The 19,834-nt window shown below is 41.8% G+C and overlaps 2 protein-coding genes and 1 long non-coding RNA gene across 3 annotated transcripts; 1 reads left to right on the top strand and 2 right to left on the bottom strand.

Annotated features, from left to right (window-relative positions):
* Positions 1–1,416: 1,416 nt before the first annotated feature.
* LOC145627569 (uncharacterized) lies at positions 1,417–3,855 on the top strand. The gene is made up of 2 exons (XM_081679939.1): positions 1,417–2,590; positions 3,041–3,855. Exons 1-2 carry the CDS (start codon positions 1,417–1,419, stop codon positions 3,853–3,855), a joined length of 1,989 nt encoding a protein of 662 aa, XP_081536065.1.
* Positions 3,856–8,604: 4,749 nt separating this feature from the next.
* LOC145626559 (uncharacterized) lies at positions 8,605–15,177 on the bottom strand. The gene is made up of 2 exons (XR_014111027.1): positions 15,041–15,177; positions 8,605–8,759 (listed from the first exon to the last, which is right to left on the bottom strand). It is a non-coding gene; the product is annotated as an uncharacterized LOC145626559 (long non-coding RNA).
* Positions 15,178–17,224: 2,047 nt separating this feature from the next.
* Positions 17,225–19,415, bottom strand: LOC145626560 (ferritin-like catalase Nec2). The gene is made up of 3 exons (XM_081679015.1): positions 18,988–19,415; positions 18,496–18,721; positions 17,225–17,593 (listed from the first exon to the last, which is right to left on the bottom strand). Exons 1-3 carry the CDS (start codon positions 19,413–19,415, stop codon positions 17,225–17,227), a joined length of 1,023 nt encoding a protein of 340 aa, XP_081535141.1.
* Between the last annotated feature and the right edge of the window lie 419 nt (positions 19,416–19,834).

Below are 19,834 nucleotides of genomic sequence, written 5' to 3' on the forward strand. Positions count from 1 at the left end.
ACATGCCAAATCGATCAGATTTTTACATTTAGAAAATGGGGAAGAATTATGAAGCTTTAGAATCTTTTTTCACCATTGATGGAATGTCCTTTATTATCCAATCAAATCATATGCATATGCTAATATCTTTGAGACTTTGAATAATATCTTTTGTAATATAATATTAATATTCTCCCCTTTTATTTACTAATACAAGTATATAATATTTCTACGTAATATCTCTACATCAAAGATACTACGTGTTAATCATATTATCTCAACGTAGTGTATTTGTGCACATACATATAAATAGGTTGGTCTTTGTACTATACTTCTTCTGTTTCTCTAATAATCTAATACTACGTACTAGTATATTGAATTAATTCTTCCTAGACTTTAATCTTCAATTTATTTTATTATTCTCAATAATCGATATGTACGTAAAAACTATAAAAGTTAATTAATTAGTTGATGTATTGAAAATTAAATCGAGACAAATCTAACAACACTCCACAAAATTATACTTTTTCTTACACATTAATCATAGTAGCCAAAGTATTATGTAATTAAAATTATTCAAAACAAATTAAACATGACATATTCATTCTCAATTTATCACAGTTTAGTGGGGATATGTGACTGAGGGAATAGTATGGATAATCTTATACAAGTAAGACCCTGTTCTTTAAAGCTGCTCTGCTCTACTCTGTCCTGCCCTACTCTGCTCTGTTGAAATCTACTCTGCTCTGCTAAAATCTGCTTTGCAGTGTGTGGAAGCTTTACTGAAATATGTTATGCTCTGTCGTGCTTTGTTGTATGTGAAAGCCCTGCCATGCTTAAATCTGCTCTGCTGCTCTGCCCAAAAACTAAAAAGAACATGGTCTAAGTCATGCTTGCCACAAGGGCGAGTGATGAAGATCGATCCGAGAATCAAACTAAGAAGGGATCGGAGTTTTAACCACCTAAGTTATCCTTCACTATCACTCTAAAATAACTTATTTTAACGTGTGTGTTTTATATGTTATGAAATATATTTGTGAATGTCCATTATATCCTTCTATTATTACATAACTTTCTAGATTTTAGGGTTATTATTCTCCAAGCAAACCCTATCAATTATTGTACTATATATATATACCTCCATCATATGAAATACAAGTAGAATACTGATTAATTCTCTCTTTCTCCTTGTTTAAGCTTTTGGTTGAGATGGTCCTCTAACATGGTATCACAGCTTTAGGTTTCGATCTAGCTTCCGCAAACTTTTATTTTTTTAGCCACCATTCCTGTCTTCTTTGTCTCCTTCCCACGGCAAGTCTTATTTTGGTGCATCTGCCTTCTTTCCACTACCTTAATTGATTTATTTATCAATTAATACTTTGTTCCCAATTCCTTTCTTTGTGATTTCATTGGTGTACCAACTTTCTTGCTGCCATCATGGGCGACGAAAATTCCACTTCTTCTGACTATCATCCAGCTTTAGGTGTTAACAATATCAAAAATGTTATTCCTCTTATTCTTGATCGGGAGAAAGTCCATTACTCTAACTGGGTTGAGTTATTTGAGTGTCATGCACACGCATACAATGTTCTCGATCACATTGACTCTAAAACACCTAAATCGACAGATTTATCAGATGACATGTGGAAACGCCTTGACTCTATTGTCAAGAACTGGATATATGGCACAATATCTAAGGATTTATTTGAAACGGTTCTAGAAAAAGGGGCTACGGCTCAGCAAATTTGGGATAAACTCAAGGCGATTTTTCAAGATAATAAAACTACTAGAGCCGTATATCTTGAAAATCAATTCAACGCCTTGCATCTATCCAATTTTTCAGATATTTCTTCATATTGCCGTGAATTGAAGAATTTAAAAGATCAATTGGCCAATGTTGATCAACCGGTGTCGGAGCAAAAGATGGTGATTCACTTGGTCTCGGGACTTACCAATACCGATTTTGATACAGTGGCTGCTATGATTCAACAGACGGAACCACTGCCTTCTTTTGAAACTGCTAGATCCCGTCTTTTGCTCGAAGAATCTCGTAAAGCAAATGACACAAGCACTCCGGCTTCTTCTTTTGTAACACAAATCGGAGCACCAACACAGTCCGAATCTCCTGCCCAGTCGACGTCCCAGCAGCAGCAGTCGGCCGGCCGTGGTGGCCCACCACCTTGTCGTGGCAGGGGACGTGGCAAGGGGCGAGGCAGAGGTCGTGGTCGAGGTACACCACAGAAGCAGCAACACTATCAACAACAACAACAAGCTGCTCCACAATGGGGCGCCCCTCAACAGTGGATCGGCCCACAAAATCAGGCCCAGCAAGCCCCCCCTCAATGGGGTCAGCCACCGTACCCACATCCTCAGCAGTGGGCTGGGCCACGTTTTGCTAATCCAGTGCAGCAACAACGACCTCAACAACAAGCCTATTATTCTGGGCCACCACAACAGTCACAACCCGGTTTTGCTAATTCAAACTCGGAGTATGGTCCAACCATGACACCGACAGAGCTAGGCAATGCGTTTGCAACGATGGGATTTCAAAACTACGACCCATCTTGGTACATGGATTCCGGAGCCTCGTCTCATATGACAAACAATGTCGGTAATCTCTTACCCCTATTTAATTTAAGCACTTCTAATTATATTCAAGTGGGTAACGGTCAACGCATTCCAATAACGGATTATGGTCACTCTAATATTGCAAATAAATATCTTACCTTACGTGATGTTTATTTAGCTCCCCAAATTATCAAAAATTTAATTTCTGTTAAAAAATTTACTTCTGATAATTCCGTGTCTATAGAGTTTGATCCCAATGGTTTTTATGTGAAAGATCTTCGAACAGGGAAACTAATAACCAGATGCAATAGTACCGGGGACCTTTATCCACTGACCACAACATTATCAACTTGTCTAGCCACCTCTCTCACAGCTTTGTCCCCAACCACATGGCACAACCGCTTAGGACATCCCGGGGCACCTTCTTTTAATTTTCTTAGGAGTAGAAATTTGATTGATTGTAATAAGGAGCTCGACTCCACTATTTGTGTAGGTTGTCAATTAGGAAAACATACTCGATTGCCGTTTTTTAATTCCAATAGCACTACTGTTTCTGCTTTTGATATCATTCATGCTGATTTGTGGACTTCTCCTATCCGTAGTGAAAAAGGTCACAAATATTATTTAGTGCTTTTGGATGATTTTACTCATTATGTGTGGACCATTCCTCTTGTGTATAAGTCTCAAGCCTATCAAACCTTTCTTAATTTTCGACAATATGTTCTAACTCAATTTGAACGCCCTATTAAATCCTTTCAAAGTGATCATGGTCGTGAATTTGATAACGACCCGTTCAAATTATTTTGTGTCAAAAATGGAATGGTTTTCCGCTTCTCATGTCCTCACACTTATTCTCAAAATGGCAAAGCCGAGCGCATGATTCGAACTCTTAAAAATGTTAAGCGTACATTATTGTTTCATGCCTCTCTTCCTCCCTCATTTTGGCATTATGCTCTGGAGACAACCACTTATCTCCTAAATATTCTACCTACCAAAACTCTCAATCACATTACTCCGTCTCAAGCTTTATTTGGGGTTGTCCCGTCTTATAGCCATCTTAGAGTTTTTGGGTGTCTTTGTTTCCCAAATTTGTCGGCAACCATGCCTCATAAGCTTGCCCCTCGCTCCACCCCATGTGTCTTTTTAGGCTATCCTTCCGACCATAGGGGATATAGGTGTATGGATATTACTACTCGTAAAATTATAATCTCTCGCCACGTCACTTTTGATGAAAACACATTTCCTTTTACAAATATCTCTAGTTTTCAATCACATGATTATGATTTTCTAGCTTCTGATGATCCATAACCAATATTGCATCAATTATTTCACAAACCCCGTACACAGCCCACATTGCAAATGGGCTGCGGCACAACCCCACATACCGCAAGTGGGCTGCGATCCACTCTGCCTCCCCTCCACAATCCAGCGGGTCAGCCAGCACCCGCTGGAATTCCAGTAGCCCATTAATGACCCCTCCTCACCTCCTAGCCCACCTCACTCACATCAGCCCAACACTCCTATTTTACCCACTGACCCAATCACTCCAACACCCACATCACGCACATACACACCCCCACCTCTTCGAGGCCACACACCGATTATTCCGACTACTCCTCCGCCTCTTTCACCTCAAATGCAAACTAGGTCTAAGCACGGAATAATTAAACCCAATCCTAAATATGGCTTATCTACCACCATTCGATCCCCACTTCCAAAAAATCACAAACAAGCCCTTTCCGACCCAAATTGGAATGCTGCGATGCGTGATGAATATAGTGCTTTAATTGAAACGGGGACATGGGATTTGGTTTCAAGGCCTACGGGGGTGAACATTGTTAATTGTATGTGGTTATTTCGTCATAAATTAAAAGCTAATGGTGATCTTGAAAGACACAAAGCTCGTTTAGTTTGTGATGGCAGGTCTCAGATTGAAGGTGTTGACTGTGATGAAACGTTTAGTCCGGTTGTTAAGCCGGCCACTATTCGAACGGTGTTGAGTTTGGCTATGGCTCGTAAGTGGTCTATTCACCAACTTGATGTGAAAAATGCTTTTTTGCATGGTGAATTGAATGAGTGTGTTTATATGCATCAACCCCCTGGGTTTGTTGACAAGAGATTTCCAGGCTATGTTTGCAAATTTCGCAAGGCTCTATATGGCCTCAAACAAGCTCTAAGGGCTTGGTACTTGCGTTTTGCTAACTATCTTTTGCAGATGGGGTTTGTCATTGCTAAAATGGATAATTCTTTATTTATCTTCCGGCATGGGAATGATATGGCATATTTGTTGCTATATGTTGACGATATTGTGTTGGTTACTTCCTCAGATAAATTGCGTGAGAATATTATTTCTCACTTACGGAACGGGTTTCCGATGACTGACTTAGGTCCATTGAATTATTTTTTGGGCATTGCTGTTACACGTACACCTTCATATTTGTTTCTGTCACAGCAAAAGTATGCACAGAAAATTCTTGAACGTGCAGGTTTGAGCAGTTGTAAACCTGCGCAGACTCCAGTGGATACTCAATCCAAACTCAGTGCAGATGCCGGACCTCAGTTTCATGATCCAACACTCTATCGCAGTCTTGCAAGTGCCTTACAGTACCTCACTTTTACTCGCCCTGATATAGCGTATGCAGTTCAGCAGGTCTGTTTATTCATGCATGATCCCAGAGTGGCTCATTATGATGCATTGAAGCGAATTCTGCGATACATTCAGGGTACCATTGATCATGGGTTACATTTATATCCTTCGGCTCCTAAAAACTTGATTACATATACTGACGCAGATTGGGGCGGGTGTCCAGACACTCGTCGGTCCACTTCCGGTTACTGTTGCTTTTTGGGTGACAATCTTATTTCTTGGTAATCTAAGCGTCAGCATACTCTCTCCAGATCAAGTGCAGAGGCAGAATAAACCTTCTTTTAGAGCTACATTGTCCTCTACGGCAGGCTACTCTTGTTTATTGTGATAATGTCAGTGCAATCTATTTATCTCACAACCCCATACAACACCAACGCACCAAGCACGTCGAAATGGACATTCATTTTGTTCGAGAAAAGGTGGCGTTGGGACATGTACGGGTATTACACGTTCCTTCTCGGTATCAGTTTGCAGACATTTTCACGAAAGGCCTACCCAGACAACTATTTATGGATTTCAGGTCCAGCCTCAGCGTACGTCCTCCTCCCGCTGCGATTGCGGGGGTGTGATAGAATATAGGATTATTATTCTAGATATTCTGTTATCGTTGGATATATTTTGTATATATCGTGTAATTATCTTTTGAGATTTCCTAACGTGATTAGGACTCACTCTTGTAACCCTATATATTGAGATCAATGGAATCGACTCCAATCTGAGGAGTTTCATATTATCTAACAATTATATATAGGAAAATGTTATACATATATATTATGACGGAATTTTAAGTAAAAATGTGGCCAAGCATAGCCCACGATGTGGTATACACAATAATGTGTTGAGCCTGACTCCCTGCCCCGTATCCTTGTCATGCCATATTTTTTTCATGCTGCCGTTGGACCAATGCCATTTTTAGTTACTTATACTGACAAGAAAAACATTAATGTAAACACTATATATGGACAGAGAAGATTATAAGAGCATCAGCATTGGCTAGGATATATCTCCTTTTAGCTATCCTTTTTTCTACTTTTATTAATCCTCTTGAATGCTGAAGTTTGTAATAGGATACTCTCTTGGGAAGTACATTAGTATTTCCTTTCTGTGGAAAGGAAATGTTTCCTCGGCCCATGTGCACAAGAAAACAACAGAAAAATAAAAAAAGTGGGCAAAGTAGAGAGTGTGATGTGTTAAGTGGGCAAAGTAGAGGATAAGTAAAAGGATGGAGATAGTGGGAAGTGATGTGGAAGAAAGAGAGAGTGATGTGTCAAGTGGAGTAAAGGAGATAGAAATTGGGAAAGGATATAAGCTTCCTTGCCAATGCTGATGCTCTAAAGACTAATGAATGAAATAGTTACGTGTAGGCATGTTTAACTAAGTTATATAAATTGTAAGCAAAATCAACGAAATCATTTAATGGTACGTCAACTTTGTTACGAAGAAAGTGTGATGTCTTGATTTAATTTGGCCAGCGACGATGGCTGATGAGATGAGCGTGGATTTTTTTGTAGAATTGCTTTAATTTATGATTCATTTTGTTTAATGGTAGATGTTTCGGCAAAAAATGGCTAACCGGGCCCCATTGGGCTGCTGATGTGCCTCGGATGTGGGCCTTCGTCGGACCTGCAAAATGAACTCCGAGCCCCGGGTGTGGACCCCGGGGCGGAGCCTCCGACGCTCAAGTTAGTGCCAAGCAATGGATATTTTTTAGAGAGGTTTTTAGGAGAGAGAGGTGTTTCATAGTCATCTTAATGTAAGAGTGACCAACCCCCTTTACCTTTGCCCTAAGTAGGGTATATATAGAGGTTATGAGTGGGCTTTTGGACCCAAGAAATGTAAGACTTATTTGGACCTTTGGTCTTATGAGGCTATAATGGGGCCTACCCATTATAGTACCCAAACAACTAGCCCCCTAGACCCAATTCTATTTGAAAAATGAGTTGGGTTTTATTTCATTCCCAAATAAGTCATTCAATAGAAATTGGGCCGAAGATTTTTGTCTGTTTGGATTTATGGATTGTAGCCGGTGCTACTTTCTTAGATCCAAAGATCGTAAGAGACGATCACTCCTTATCCAAGGATCATTAGAGTGTTGCTAGAGATATTTTTCGGATTTTGAGGTTGTCAATTTTTTACCTTCATCCGATATTTTTCGGATTTAGAAGTTTGTCAATTTTTGGCCTTCATCCTATCCCTCACTCTTGATCCGAGGATACTAGGAGTTTAACAAATGTGATCACTCTTTATCCGAGGATAATAAGAGTTTAACAAAGGCATCTTTCTTAGAACCGAAGATCATAAGAGTCGATCACTCTCTATCCGAGGATCATTAGAGTGTTGCTAGAGATATTTTTCGGATTTTAGAAGTGCGTCAATTTTTGACCTTCATCCTATCCCTCACTCTTGATCCGGGGACCGTTAAAAATGTCGAGTGTTGCTAGAGATATTTTTCGGATTTTTTCGAGGTGGTCAATTTTGACACTACCTCATCCTATCCCTCACTCTTGATCCGCGAACCGTTAAAAACGTCAAGTGTAGCTAGAGATATTTTTCGGATTTTAGAAGTGTGTCAATCTTTGAACTTCATCCTATCTCTCACTCTTGATCCCAGGATATTAAGAGTTTAACAAAGGCAACTTTCTCAGATCCGAAGATCATGAGAGGCGATCACTCTTGATCCGAGGATCATAAGAGCTTAACAAAGGCGACATTCTTAGATCCGAAGATCATAAGAGGCGATCACTCTTGATCTGAGGATCATAAGAGCTTAACAAAGGCGACATTCTTAGATCCGAAGATCATAAGAGTTTTTCGAGCCTTCGGATACGTGGGTCCGAAGGGTACTCTCGAGCCTTCAGATACGTGGGTCTGAAGGGCTTTTATATCAAAGGCAACACTCTTTGATCCGAAGATCATAAGAGTTTAAAAATTTCCAACTCTTTTAAGGGTTAACCCCTTTCCCCCCAGAAACTGGTTTATTCGAAGTACTTCGGTTAAACCGTGTTTCTAGTTGAGCTAGAGAGGTATTTCTTGTCATCGTTAGAATGATATTTTTATCACCATCATCGTGAGGATGAGTAATGGGCATTTTTATCATCATCATCGTGAGGGTGACTGATGATTATTATTTTTATCATCAATTTCGTAAGGATAATTAATGATTTTTTTTTTTTTTGTAGAAAAATATTGATCCGAAATATTGGACCCATTTTCTTTTGCTGAAGAAATTTAGATAAGTAGGTCTAGATGAAAGTGAGCCCAACCCACCTACCATAATTTGATGGGCAGGGAAGATATTTGGGGCTTTATTTTCCCACTTTATACAAAAATGTATACAAAGTATGAGCTTTCACTTTCACTCCAGTATAAGCAATAACAAAATTATACGAAGTATATATGAATTATGGTAAATGAAATTACCAAAGATATTTGCTTCAAATTGTTTGCTTCATCCGGATTATTACGAAACTTTTGAAAAGGTTTCGATTTTGAGGCTAGGAGCAGTACCCTCGGCCTCGGGGATTCAGCTTGGTGGCTCTTCAGCGACCCCTTCGGCTCATATCACCTTTGTGTCACAACTCAAGCCCCACACCCACAATGGCAGCAAGCAACGTCACTTGGGCACAAGGCAACAGATCGGGCCAAGGGAGTTGCCCATGGGTGCTAGAAAGCACCACTCCCCTAAAGAGCTTTAAATAGCAACTTGCTTATAAACCTAGTGAACACTCAAGTGACAGTAACACAATAATGGGTCATTTGGGAGACCAAATGGAATCCAAATGAACCCAAAATTGGTGGTCCACCGTTTTTGGACCCAATGAACACAGTGGTGCAACCAGAATTTCGAGGAAAGGTCCGGAACCTTCCAGAACGTGCTACAAGGCTCGAGATGCGTCCGGAAGCTTCTAGAAGTATCTAGGTTGCTCTTGTACATACTTGTAACCTCTAGAGTAACATAGATTACTCCGGAAACTTGTACATATGAGTAGGGACTCAGAATTGTATAGAAGTCTCTAGAAAAGTAAGCTTCTAGGACCCTCCATTTAAGGAGGTTAGAAAGCTCTAGAATAGAACATTCTAGCTACTTGGGAGGACTATAAATAGGGTCCTTCCCCTCATTTTGTAAAAGGGCAAGCATTTGAAAACACTCTTTCTCAAGCAATAAAAAGTTCACTTAATCACTCTCTCACTTGTGCTTTACTTACTCACTTACTTTAGCTTTCGTTACCATAGTTGCTATAAGCAATACTCGGGGTAAGCCTTGACTAGCAACCTTAGGGAAGGAAGTTAGTGGGCGCGCGTGCAAAAGACTAAGGGGATCAGTCCGCACGTGACAACGTGGTATTAGAGCAGCAACGATCGTGAAGGGCGACGTTCTGTTGGCTTAGATAGCACAGTAGACTACGAAAGAAAGGTAAGTGTTGGACGATGGGTAAGAACAAGAAGGCCAGCGCATCACAGGTGTTCGAAGGAGAGGCTAAGGCCATGCCTCAGGCCTTCCAGAAGCTTGAGAAGCGAGTGCATAAAGGCGATGAGAAGACAGCCAAGCTCGAGCTAGCCATGGGGGGCTTGTCCGACGCCATTGGCAAGGTAGAGATTGACGTGTCAGCGCTCAAAGATCAAGTGGTTGACTTAGACAACCGACTTGAGGAGTTGGGCTTGGAACGCACGACGGAGGCTCACACACTCGCTAATCAAGCCGTGGAGAAGTTGTTGTGCGAGCTAACCAAGTTACGGGAGGAGTTCTCGGGGGAACTCCTCGCTTTAAAGAAGGAGAACGAGGTTCTCAAGGAGGAACTCACTCTTTGCCGTAAGGCAGCGGTAACCAGGGGTTTTACCATTAACACGGGACCCAAGATGGAGGTTCCCAAGCCACAAAAATTCCATGGGAAGCGAGATGCACGGGAAATCGATAACTTCCTATGGGGCGTCGAAAAATACTTCGACGCTATGCGCTTGGAGAATGATGATTCCAAGATCAATGCTGCCACCATGTACCTTGGAGATGATGCCATACTCTGGTGGAGGCGCCGCGAGCTAGATATCAAGAAGGGAACTTGTTCCATTAGCACTTGGGACGAGTTCAAGAAGGATTTCAAACGGCAATTCTATCCAGAGAATGCCAAGAAGCTCTCGATGATGAAGCTGCGGGATCTCAAGCACAACGGTACCATCAAGGAGTACATTAAGCAATTCTCCAGGTTGATGCTCGAGATCGACGATCTCTCAGAGGAGAACCAACTCATCTATTTCATCGGAGGGCTACAACGTTGGGCCCAGCAAGAGGTGGAAAGGAGGAATGTGCAGACACTTGCTGAGGCCATTGCCGTGGCCGAGTCCTTGCTTGAGTTCAAGGATTCCAAGAGGGATAACAAGGGTGGTAGCAACAGGGGAAAAGGTGGGGGAGCTAAACCCACCGACCGAAGCAGTAGCAGCAGCAACAACCGGTTCGAGAGGAGGGACAGAGACAAAGGCAAGGGCCAAACATCTACTTCTTCCTCGTCAGATAAAAGCAAGCACCGCGACTGCTTCCTATGCGGAGGGCCGCATTGGGCTAGGGAATGCCCAGGACGACAAAGGCTCAATGCCATTATCTCTTCGGGTGGCAAGTCGACGGGAGACGAAGCGCAGATGGGGTCGTTGCGCATCATGGGAAGTGTCAAAGCTACATTCGAGGCCGAGGGGTGCAACAATGTTGTCAAGGTAAGCACACTTCCCCGCCCAAAGGGAAAACCAATGTTTGTTGAAGCATTGGTGAATGGCAGGGCTTCTAGGGCACTTGTTGACACGGGTGCCTCACACAATTTCATCGCCAAGGAGGAGGCGAGTAAATTGGGGGTCAGGTATACCAAGGAACCAGGGACATTGAAGACCGTAAATACCTCACCAGTGCCCATCCTTGGTGTTGCTAGAAATGTGCCTCTTTGTTTGGGAGAATGGAGTGGCACCGTCGACCTCACCGTCGTCAACATGGACGACTTCTCTCTTGTGCTGGGTCTAGAGTTCATGGACTCGGTGAGGCCGTTCTCATTTGAAAGGGACGGGTCGATGACTATTCTAAAGGACCAGGGAGCATGGTTCGTCCCTATTACTCGGGAGGAGGTCGAGGCTAAGATGATCTCGGCCATTCAGCTGGAGAAAGACGTCAAGAAGGGCCAAGAAACATTCTTGGCCACACTAGTCGAAGATGAACCTAGTGGGGGCGAGGTTCCAACAGAAGTTGCCGGAGTGCTCGAGGAATTTAAGGATGTGATGCCTTCGGAGCTGCCCAAAAGGCTTCCCCCTCGAAGGGAAGTTGATCATGAGATAGAGCTGGAACCAGGGGCTAGACCTCCAGCCATGGCGCCCTATCGGATGGCACCACCAGAGCTTGAAGAGTTAAGGAAGCAGCTTAAGGAATTGCTAGATGCAGGGTTCATCAGGCCATCCAAAGCACCATTTGGAGCACCTATGCTCTTCCAACGCAAGCATGATGGGAGCATGCGGATGTGTATCGACTACCGGGCTTTGAATAAGATAACGGTGAAAAACAAATATCCAATCCCGCTAGTCGCTGATCTCTTTGACCGACTTGGAAAAGCCAGGTACTTCTCAAAACTTGATCTTAGGTCGGGCTATTGGCAAGTGCGCATCGCCGAAGGTGATGAGCCTAAAACGACGTGCGTCACTCGCTACGGGTCTTTTGAATTCTTGGTGATGCCTTTCGGTCTCACCAACGCCCCGGCCACATTTTGTACTTTGATGAATAGAATTTTCCAGCCTTTTCTTGATAAATTTGTCGTTGTTTATCTCGACGATATCGTCGTGTATAGCAACGATCTAACAAGCCACTTGGAGCATTTGAGACAGGTGTTTCAAGTACTCCGGGAGAACGAGCTCTATGTGAAGCAAGAGAAGTGCTCATTCGCCCAAGAAGAGGTGTCTTTTCTAGGGCATCGAATCAGGGCTGGAAAGATCATGATGGAGCATGACAAGGTGCGCTCCATCAATGAATGGGAGGAGCCCAAGAACGTCTCAGAGTTACGTTCTTTCCTTGGGCTTGCAAACTACTACAGGCGATTCATTAAGAGCTATTCAGCACGAGCAGCACCACTAACCGATCTCTTAAAGAAGAAGGTGCAATGGTGCTGGGATGATAAATGCCAGGTAGCCTTTGATGACTTGAAAAAGGCGGTCACCAAAGAGCCTGTCTTGGCCTTGCCAGATTACTCTAAGCCATTTGAGCTACATACGGATGCCTCCGATTTTGCCATTGGAGGAGTTCTCATGCAAGAGGGGCATCCAATTGCCTATGAGTCACGCAAGCTGAATGACACCGAGAAGAGGTATCCGGTGCATGATAAGGAAATGACGACGATCATTCATTGTTTGCGAGTATGGAGACACTATCTCTTGGGGAGTCGGTTCACCATCATGACCGACAACGTAGCAACAAGCTATTTTCAAAATCAGAAGAAGCTCAGCCCCAAGCAAGCTCGGTGGCAAGACTTCTTGGCCGATTTTGATTATGTGATGGAGTACAAGCCAGGAAGGGTCAATGTGGTTGCTGACGCTCTTAGTCGCAAGGCTATCTTTGCTAGTGCTAGCAGTGTTGCTAGCAACATCCTTGGACGGATCAAGGATGGATTAGAGAAAGATTCAATGGCCAAGGGGCTCGTCGACTTGGCCAAAGAAGGGAAGACCCGACGGTTTTGGGTAGAAGATGGGATACTCTACACCGTCGGAAGACGCATCTATGTGCCTAAGTGGGACAACCTTAGGCGCGATGTGTTAAGGGAGTGTCATGATTCTTTATGGGCAGGACACCTAGGCATCCAACGCACCATGGCACTCTTGGAGGAGATCTATTATTGGCCTCATATGCGAGACGATATTGAGGCATATGTCAAGACTTGTCTTGTGTGCCAGCAAGACAAGGTGGAGCAACGAGTGCCGGCGGGTCTGTTGCAGCCATTGCCAATTCCGGAGAAGCCTTGGGAAAGCGTCTCAATGGATTTCATATCAGCCTTGCCCAAGTCAGACGGGTGTGGTTCAATAATGGTGGTCGTCGATCGCTTTTCCAAGTATGGCACTTTCATACCGGCACCAAAGGACTGCACCGCGGAGCAAGCCGCCAAGTTGTTCTTCAAGCATGTGGTGAAGTATTGGGGCTTACCGCGGAGCATCATCAGTGATAGGGACCCGAGGTTCACCGCCAAATTCTGGACGGAGTTGTTCAAGCTCCTTGGGACAGGGCTTCATTTTTCAACAAGCTTTCACCCACAATCAGATGGGCAGACGGAGAGGGTGAATGCTTTGCTCGAGTTGTATCTGAGGCACTATGTGAGTGCCAATCAGCGAGATTGGGCGAAGTTCATGGACATAGCCCAATTCTCTTTCAATCTACAAAGGTCCGAGGCAACACAACAAAGTCCTTTCGAGATAGTCATGGGGCAACAACCTTTGACGCCACAAGCCGTTGCATCGGGCTACACAGGTAGCAGCCCAGCAGCCTACAAGTTAGCCAAGGGGTGGCACGAGCAGTTGGACATAACGAAGACTTATCTTGACAAAGCCGCCAAGAAGATGAAGAAGTGGGCGGACAAGCATAGACGCCCGTTGGAGTTCATGGAGGGCGACTTAGTCATGGTCAAGCTGCTACCTCAGCAATTTAAAGTCTTCCGCAAGGTGCACAAAGGCCTTGTGCGGAAGTACGAGGGGCCTTTCCCGGTGATCAAGAAGGTTGGGAAGGTCTCCTATAAGCTTGAGCTACCACCAAAGCTCAAAATCCACCCGGTGTTCCATGTGAGTATGCTCAAACCCTATCATGAAGACAAGGAAGATCTATCAAGGGGTGAGTCACACCGAGCACCAACAGCGGTGGTGACTTCGTATGATCGGGACATCGAGGTCATTGAGGCCAAGAGGGCCATAAGGAAAAGAGGTGTGCCAAGCTATAACGAATATCTTGTCCGATGGAAAGGTCTTCCGGACAGTGAGGCATCATGGGAAAGAGAGGAAGACTTGTGGCAATTCAAGGACAAGATCTCGGAGTTCGAGGGGCGGCCTTGACGGGGTCGTCAAGACTTGGGTGGGGGAGCATGTCACAACTCAAGCCCCACACCCACAATGGCAGCAAGCAACGTCACTTGGGCACTAGGCAACAGATCGGGCCAAGGGAGTTGCCCATGGGTGCTAGGAAGCACCACTCCCCTAAAGAGCTTTAAATAGCAACCTGCTTATAAACCTAGTGAACACTCAAGTGACAGTAACACAATAATGGGTCATTTGGGAGACCAAATGGAATCCAAATGAACCCAAACTTGGTGGTCCACCGTTTTTGGACCCAATGAACACAATGGTGCAACCAGAATTTCGAGGAAAGGTCCGGAACCTTCCAGAACGTGCTACAAGGCTCGGGATGCGTCCGGAAGCTTCTAGAAGTATCTAGGTTGCTCTTGTACATACTTGTAACCTCTAGAGTAACATAGAATACTCCGGAAACTTGTACATATGAGTAGGGACTCAGAATTGTATAGAAGTCTTTAGAAAAGTAAGCTTCTAGGACCCTCCATTTAAGGAGGTTAGAAAGCTCTAGAATAGAACATTCTAGCTACTTGGGAGGACTATAAATAGGGTCCTTCCCCTCATTTTGTAAAAGGGCAAGCATTTGAAAACACTCTTTCTCAAGCAATAAAAAGTTCACTTAATCACTCTCTCACTTGTGCTTTACTTACTCACTTACTTTAGCTTTCGTTACCATAGTTGCTATAAGCAATACTCGGGGTAAGCCTTGACTAGCAACCTTAGGGAAGGAAGTTAGTGGGCGCGCGTGCAAAAGACTAAGGGGATCAGTCCGCACGTGACATTTGGCTCGGCATGAACCGGCTTCGGCTCGGCTGAACCTAGATGGGCCTCGGCTAGGAGTCAAGCTTCGGCTCGAATTTACCTTCGGTCCGACACCCCACCTTCAGCTCGACCCCACCTTCGGTGTGGCCGCCTCGGTGTGATTTTAGGACTTTCGGCTTATCCGAAACTTTAGCAAGGCCCGCGACCTCGGCAGGGGATAAGGTTCGGCTTCAGCTCAGATGAACCTCCGACTGGCTGAGGGAATTTCTTCAGCTTCGGATCGGACCTACTTCGGCAGCCGGGTGAACCTTCGGTTGAGGTCACCTTCGGCTCGGCTAGCTCGAAAAGTTTGTAAACTCAACTTTCAATGCATAGCCTCGGCCTCGGCCTCGGCTAATAGGAGCTTCAGTAACGGTTACCTCGGCATAGAGCTTCGGCTGGCTGAAGAGCTCTCTTCGGCCTCGGAAACCTCGGCCCGGCTAGAGAAGCTGAGCTAATAATCTCAGCCAATTTTTTGGTGTTACTAACCGAGTAATTGGGGCCTCGGCTGGAACACCTTCGGCGGATATACATCACCTTCGGCCCGAACCGGCTTCGGTAGTTTGGAGCTTTTGAAAGGTGAAGAAGCAAATCTGATGCAGTTAATACTACCATTTTCGTAGCTTTTTTGGGTGAAGATGATGACCAATGATGGTGTGGACCAACTTTGCTTTTCTTATTTTTGGTTGGAGACGTGGTACAATGACCACCTTTCATTTGTGGTTGAAAGTCTTGGCAATGAAAAGGTGTCTGGACCTTTTCTTTTCACTTCCTTAATTAAAAGGAAAGTGGAATTTTCAAATCTTGCAAAATTTGTTTGATATTTGCATGAGAGTATTCAAGAGTGGGATCTGACCAAAATTCCATGAATTTATGGCCAAGTGGGTAATTCAATTGAATTACTCACAAAAGATGCCTTGCTTCAGCCTTTAATGCAGTTTAAACTGAAGAAAAATACGGTGGTTTATTAGATTTTGGGATAAACTTACTAGAAAATTTGACCCATTTTCATGGTGGAACACGGTAGCTATGAACTAGTGGATTTTCATGGGTAGTGTACTCGGATTCCCACAGACGGCGCCAAATTGTTTCGGCAAAAAATGGCTAACCGGGCCCCATTGGGCTGCTGATGTGCCTCGGATGTGGGCCTTTGTCGGACCTGCAAAATGAACTCCGAGCCCCGGGTGTGGACCCCGGGGCGGAGCCTCCGACGCTCAAGTTAGTGCCAAACAATGGATATTTTTGAGAGAGGTTTTTAGGAGAGAGAGGTGTTTCATAGTCATCTTAATGTAAGAGTGACCAACCCCCTTTACCTTTGCCCTAAGTAGGGTATATATAGAGGTTATGAGTGGGCTTTTGGACCCAAGCAATGTAAGACTTATTTGGACCTTTGGTCTTATGAGGCTATAATGGGGCCTACCCATTATAGTACCCAAACAGTAGACATCCCCAATAATGTTCAAGGCTTCAAGCTACTTGTATAGTGCTTTAACTTTGTTAAAAGTGTACATTGTCAATCTTAATAAGCAAATTTAAATACTTTTGTAAATAATAATGGAGGTATTAAGTATAAAATTCACTAAACATAAAGCAAATCTATTGATCTGATTATTACTAGACCTTTTCATTTACCTTAAAAAAAATATTTAGTAAATATAATATTCAGTGGCATGGGTACTAATCTAGTTGCTTAATAACCCTACAACACACGTCACATATATATACAATATGTGGGTATATGTGACACGTATATAGTGATATTACTGATATAAATACTATCTAACTAAGTTCATGCATATGCAGACATATCAATGTCGTACATAAATAATGTCTTTTTCACAATTTTAATTATTTTTGCCTACATTTACATTTGTACGTGTAGGCGTGTAGAATAAAATTCTTTGTACGGAATAAAAATCAGAATAATTGTATTTAGTAAGTACAAATATCATCATACAAGTACTCGATACATTTTATTCTTTAAAGTTTATTACACAAGTTTAATACTATCTCTGTTAAATATTATGTGCAACTTTGGAATTTTTATATCTCACAAATAATAGTCCAAAATTACACATAATAATAATAATTAACGGAGGTAGTATAGTAGATAATTATTACTCCGTAATTCGTATATAAGTATATACAATATACGATTAAATCTTACAAATACAACCTAGCAATTTGACCATTACCCCCCTTGGGGTAAAACCCACCAGGAACACGCTCAACGCCTGTATCATACAAAATCCTAAGTATTTCTTCGGGGGATCGAGCATAGGAAATCGAGTCAGCGTTCGCCGATAAGATGTTCGTGGAAGAGTTGCCCTCAGCTCCGAGCTCCGGTGGGACTACGATGCCTTCGTCTTTGACGCCACACTTGCCTAGGTTGTTCCTTAGAGTTGAAATGCGATTTGTAAATTCTGCCACGGTAAAATTATATGGTTGTACTCTATTCCTTTGTCTCTCGTATAGGTACGTCCTAATTACAGCATCTTGTCCGCTTTCAACTCCTAAAAGTCCTGCTAGGAGCTGCTTAACAAATAATTTTAATTGAAGAAATCATTAAGAGTTGAATTCAAAGATATTGTCATCACAAGTCTAACAAGCTCAGATAAGATAAGAAGTTCAAATAAAATATACTTCCTCCGTTTTCTTTTAGATGCAACACACCCTTTAGCGCGGTAATTAAGAAAGATGGGGTTTACATGATATAATAAACTTTAAAATAAGATGAGTGGTTGTTAGGATTGTAATTTAGTGGACCATGTCCTTTAAATAAGGGATATAGTTGTCCTTTAAATAAGGGATATAGTATAGTTTTTCCCTAAAGTAACTTTCCTTTTATAGTGTGTTGCAAGTATTGTGACATTTCCTTTTTAGGGAAGTGTTGCAAGTAAAAGAAAACGGAAGAAGTATAGGTTAATAAGTTCAATTAGTATAATAAATTCCTACATATTAAAAAGTATGAGATAACTCTTATGAATAATGTTTGAACAATTATACCCTCTAAAAAGCTTATTTACTTAATTGTCCCATTAATGTTACTTTAGCTCTTTTTTAAAAATCTTAAGAATAGTGTGCGGACATTTATACCCCTAAAAATATTTATTTACATATTTTTCATCATTAGTAATTCTACTTATAATTAAAGTTGTGACGTTAGCCACCTTAAGTAAGCAAAAACTTTTGTGTACACTCCATTTACAAAATCATTAATGTATATCGAATAGTTTTAGGTAGCTTTCCGCCAATTTGGAGTAACTTTAATCTTATTTATTTAGGGTTTTTTTGAACAAGATGTAATTTTAGTATATGTAAATGGGCAATGGAATGAGTTTTATAAAAATTATATAATTACATATGATAATTTAATGAAGAAAAAATAATAATACGTAATATATTAAGCAAAATAAAGAAAACAATAATCTTACCCTTCGGGAAGCATAACCTTTGATCTGTGAGTTAGCACCAACATAACCATTAAGTCCCAAGTAAGGAATAATGTATGAAGCCAACATGTAGCTGAGATTGTCTCTGTATGGATCAAATGGAGGCTCAAGATCTCTTTCAAACGCTTTATTTACGATTTTTGCAAAATTTTTTGGACTTAAATCCATCAATGGCCTTGGGAGTCCTCCAACTGTCTTTTTTATTATCCTAATAATAACACAAGTAAGATAATGTTATATTTTAATAGCATTTTAATACATAATTAAGAAATTTAATTAGAATATAACAAATTAATTAGGTCAATACTTGTGTGATATGATGCACTAATATATGAATATATGATAAGTACGTAATTAGATAATTGGTTAATTCGAATCCTTTACAGATATACGTGAATTAAATATGATTGCTATTATATGACATGAAAAATGACTTGTGATTAGTATGAACTATGAAGGGTGCAATGTGAAAACCTTAAGTGTCCAATTTCTTCATAAGCAAATTCTTTGATGATATTTTCTTTTAAGTTGTTACGGTTAGCCTTTCGGACCCCGATTGGAGGTGGACCACCAAGGGTTAGCTCAGGGGCAACCTCGTCGAGGCCAAACCCTAGTGCACCCCACAAGAAGAAATCAGCTTCCAAATGCTCAATATTTTGTGCAAATTGCAACAAATTAATATCAATATTGTAAACCGGATGCACTCCAGGTGGATTTGGTGATTGACAATTTGGATCATTGGTATCATAAACCGGTTTTAAAAGGGTAAGAACATCAATTGGATCGAAGGGATTTAAATCAATACTCGGGTATACTAATCTAATCGACCCTAGGAAATTTAGGATGACTAATAACATTTGTGAGATTGATAATGAAGGTAATTTGGATACAATAATGCTCATTTTAGCACGATGAATTGGAAGAAATTGTGTTTGTTTAGAAGAGACTTTAAGATGTTTTTGTCGATGTGAAATTTAAGTAGCTTGTATATATACTAGTCCACCAATTGAAGGGGTCCTAACAGGGTCATTTTACTAACATCCCTTGTTTTTCTACGGAGTACTAATTTTTTTTTTCTAAGGATTAAGCAACATTTATGGCTTTATTAGTACTCTGTACGTTTTTTTTTTTGTGTGTGGAAGATAATACATCTTGATACGATGGATTTAATCAATCATGTGCATTGTGCATATATAATCTTTGCCAAGTTTATTCTTGTACATACTTGGGGCATCAAGGTGATCTTATTGTGTTATACTTTTTTCGTTCCTCTAATATTGCCTAATGTTGAGTTTATAATGTTTCCCTGAACACAACATTA

This window comes from Chenopodium album, chromosome 4 (assembly GCF_948465745.1).
Source record: "Chenopodium album chromosome 4, dcCheAlbu1.1, whole genome shotgun sequence".
NCBI classification, from domain to species: Eukaryota; Viridiplantae; Streptophyta; class Magnoliopsida; order Caryophyllales; family Amaranthaceae; genus Chenopodium; species Chenopodium album.

What these genes read in the sequence shown, in the direction of transcription:
- LOC145627569 (XM_081679939.1), top strand. Translation starts at nt 1,417, where the DNA reads ATGGGCGACGAAAATTCCACTTCTTCTGACTATCATCCAGCTTTAGGT. An exon ending in TCATATGACAAACAATGTCG is followed by an intron (nt 2,591 to 3,040) that starts GTAATCTCTTAC and finishes CTATTTGTGTAG; the next exon opens with GTTGTCAATTAGGAAAACAT.
- LOC145626560 (XM_081679015.1), bottom strand. Translation starts at nt 19,415, where the DNA reads ATGAGCATTATTGTATCCAAATTACCTTCATTATCAATCTCACAAATG. An exon ending in GAAGAAATTGGACACTTAAG is followed by an intron (nt 18,722 to 18,987) that starts GTTTTCACATTG and finishes TGTTATTATTAG; the next exon opens with GATAATAAAAAAGACAGTTG. An exon ending in AAGGTTATGCTTCCCGAAGG is followed by an intron (nt 17,594 to 18,495) that starts GTAAGATTATTG and finishes TTTGTTAAGCAG; the next exon opens with CTCCTAGCAGGACTTTTAGG.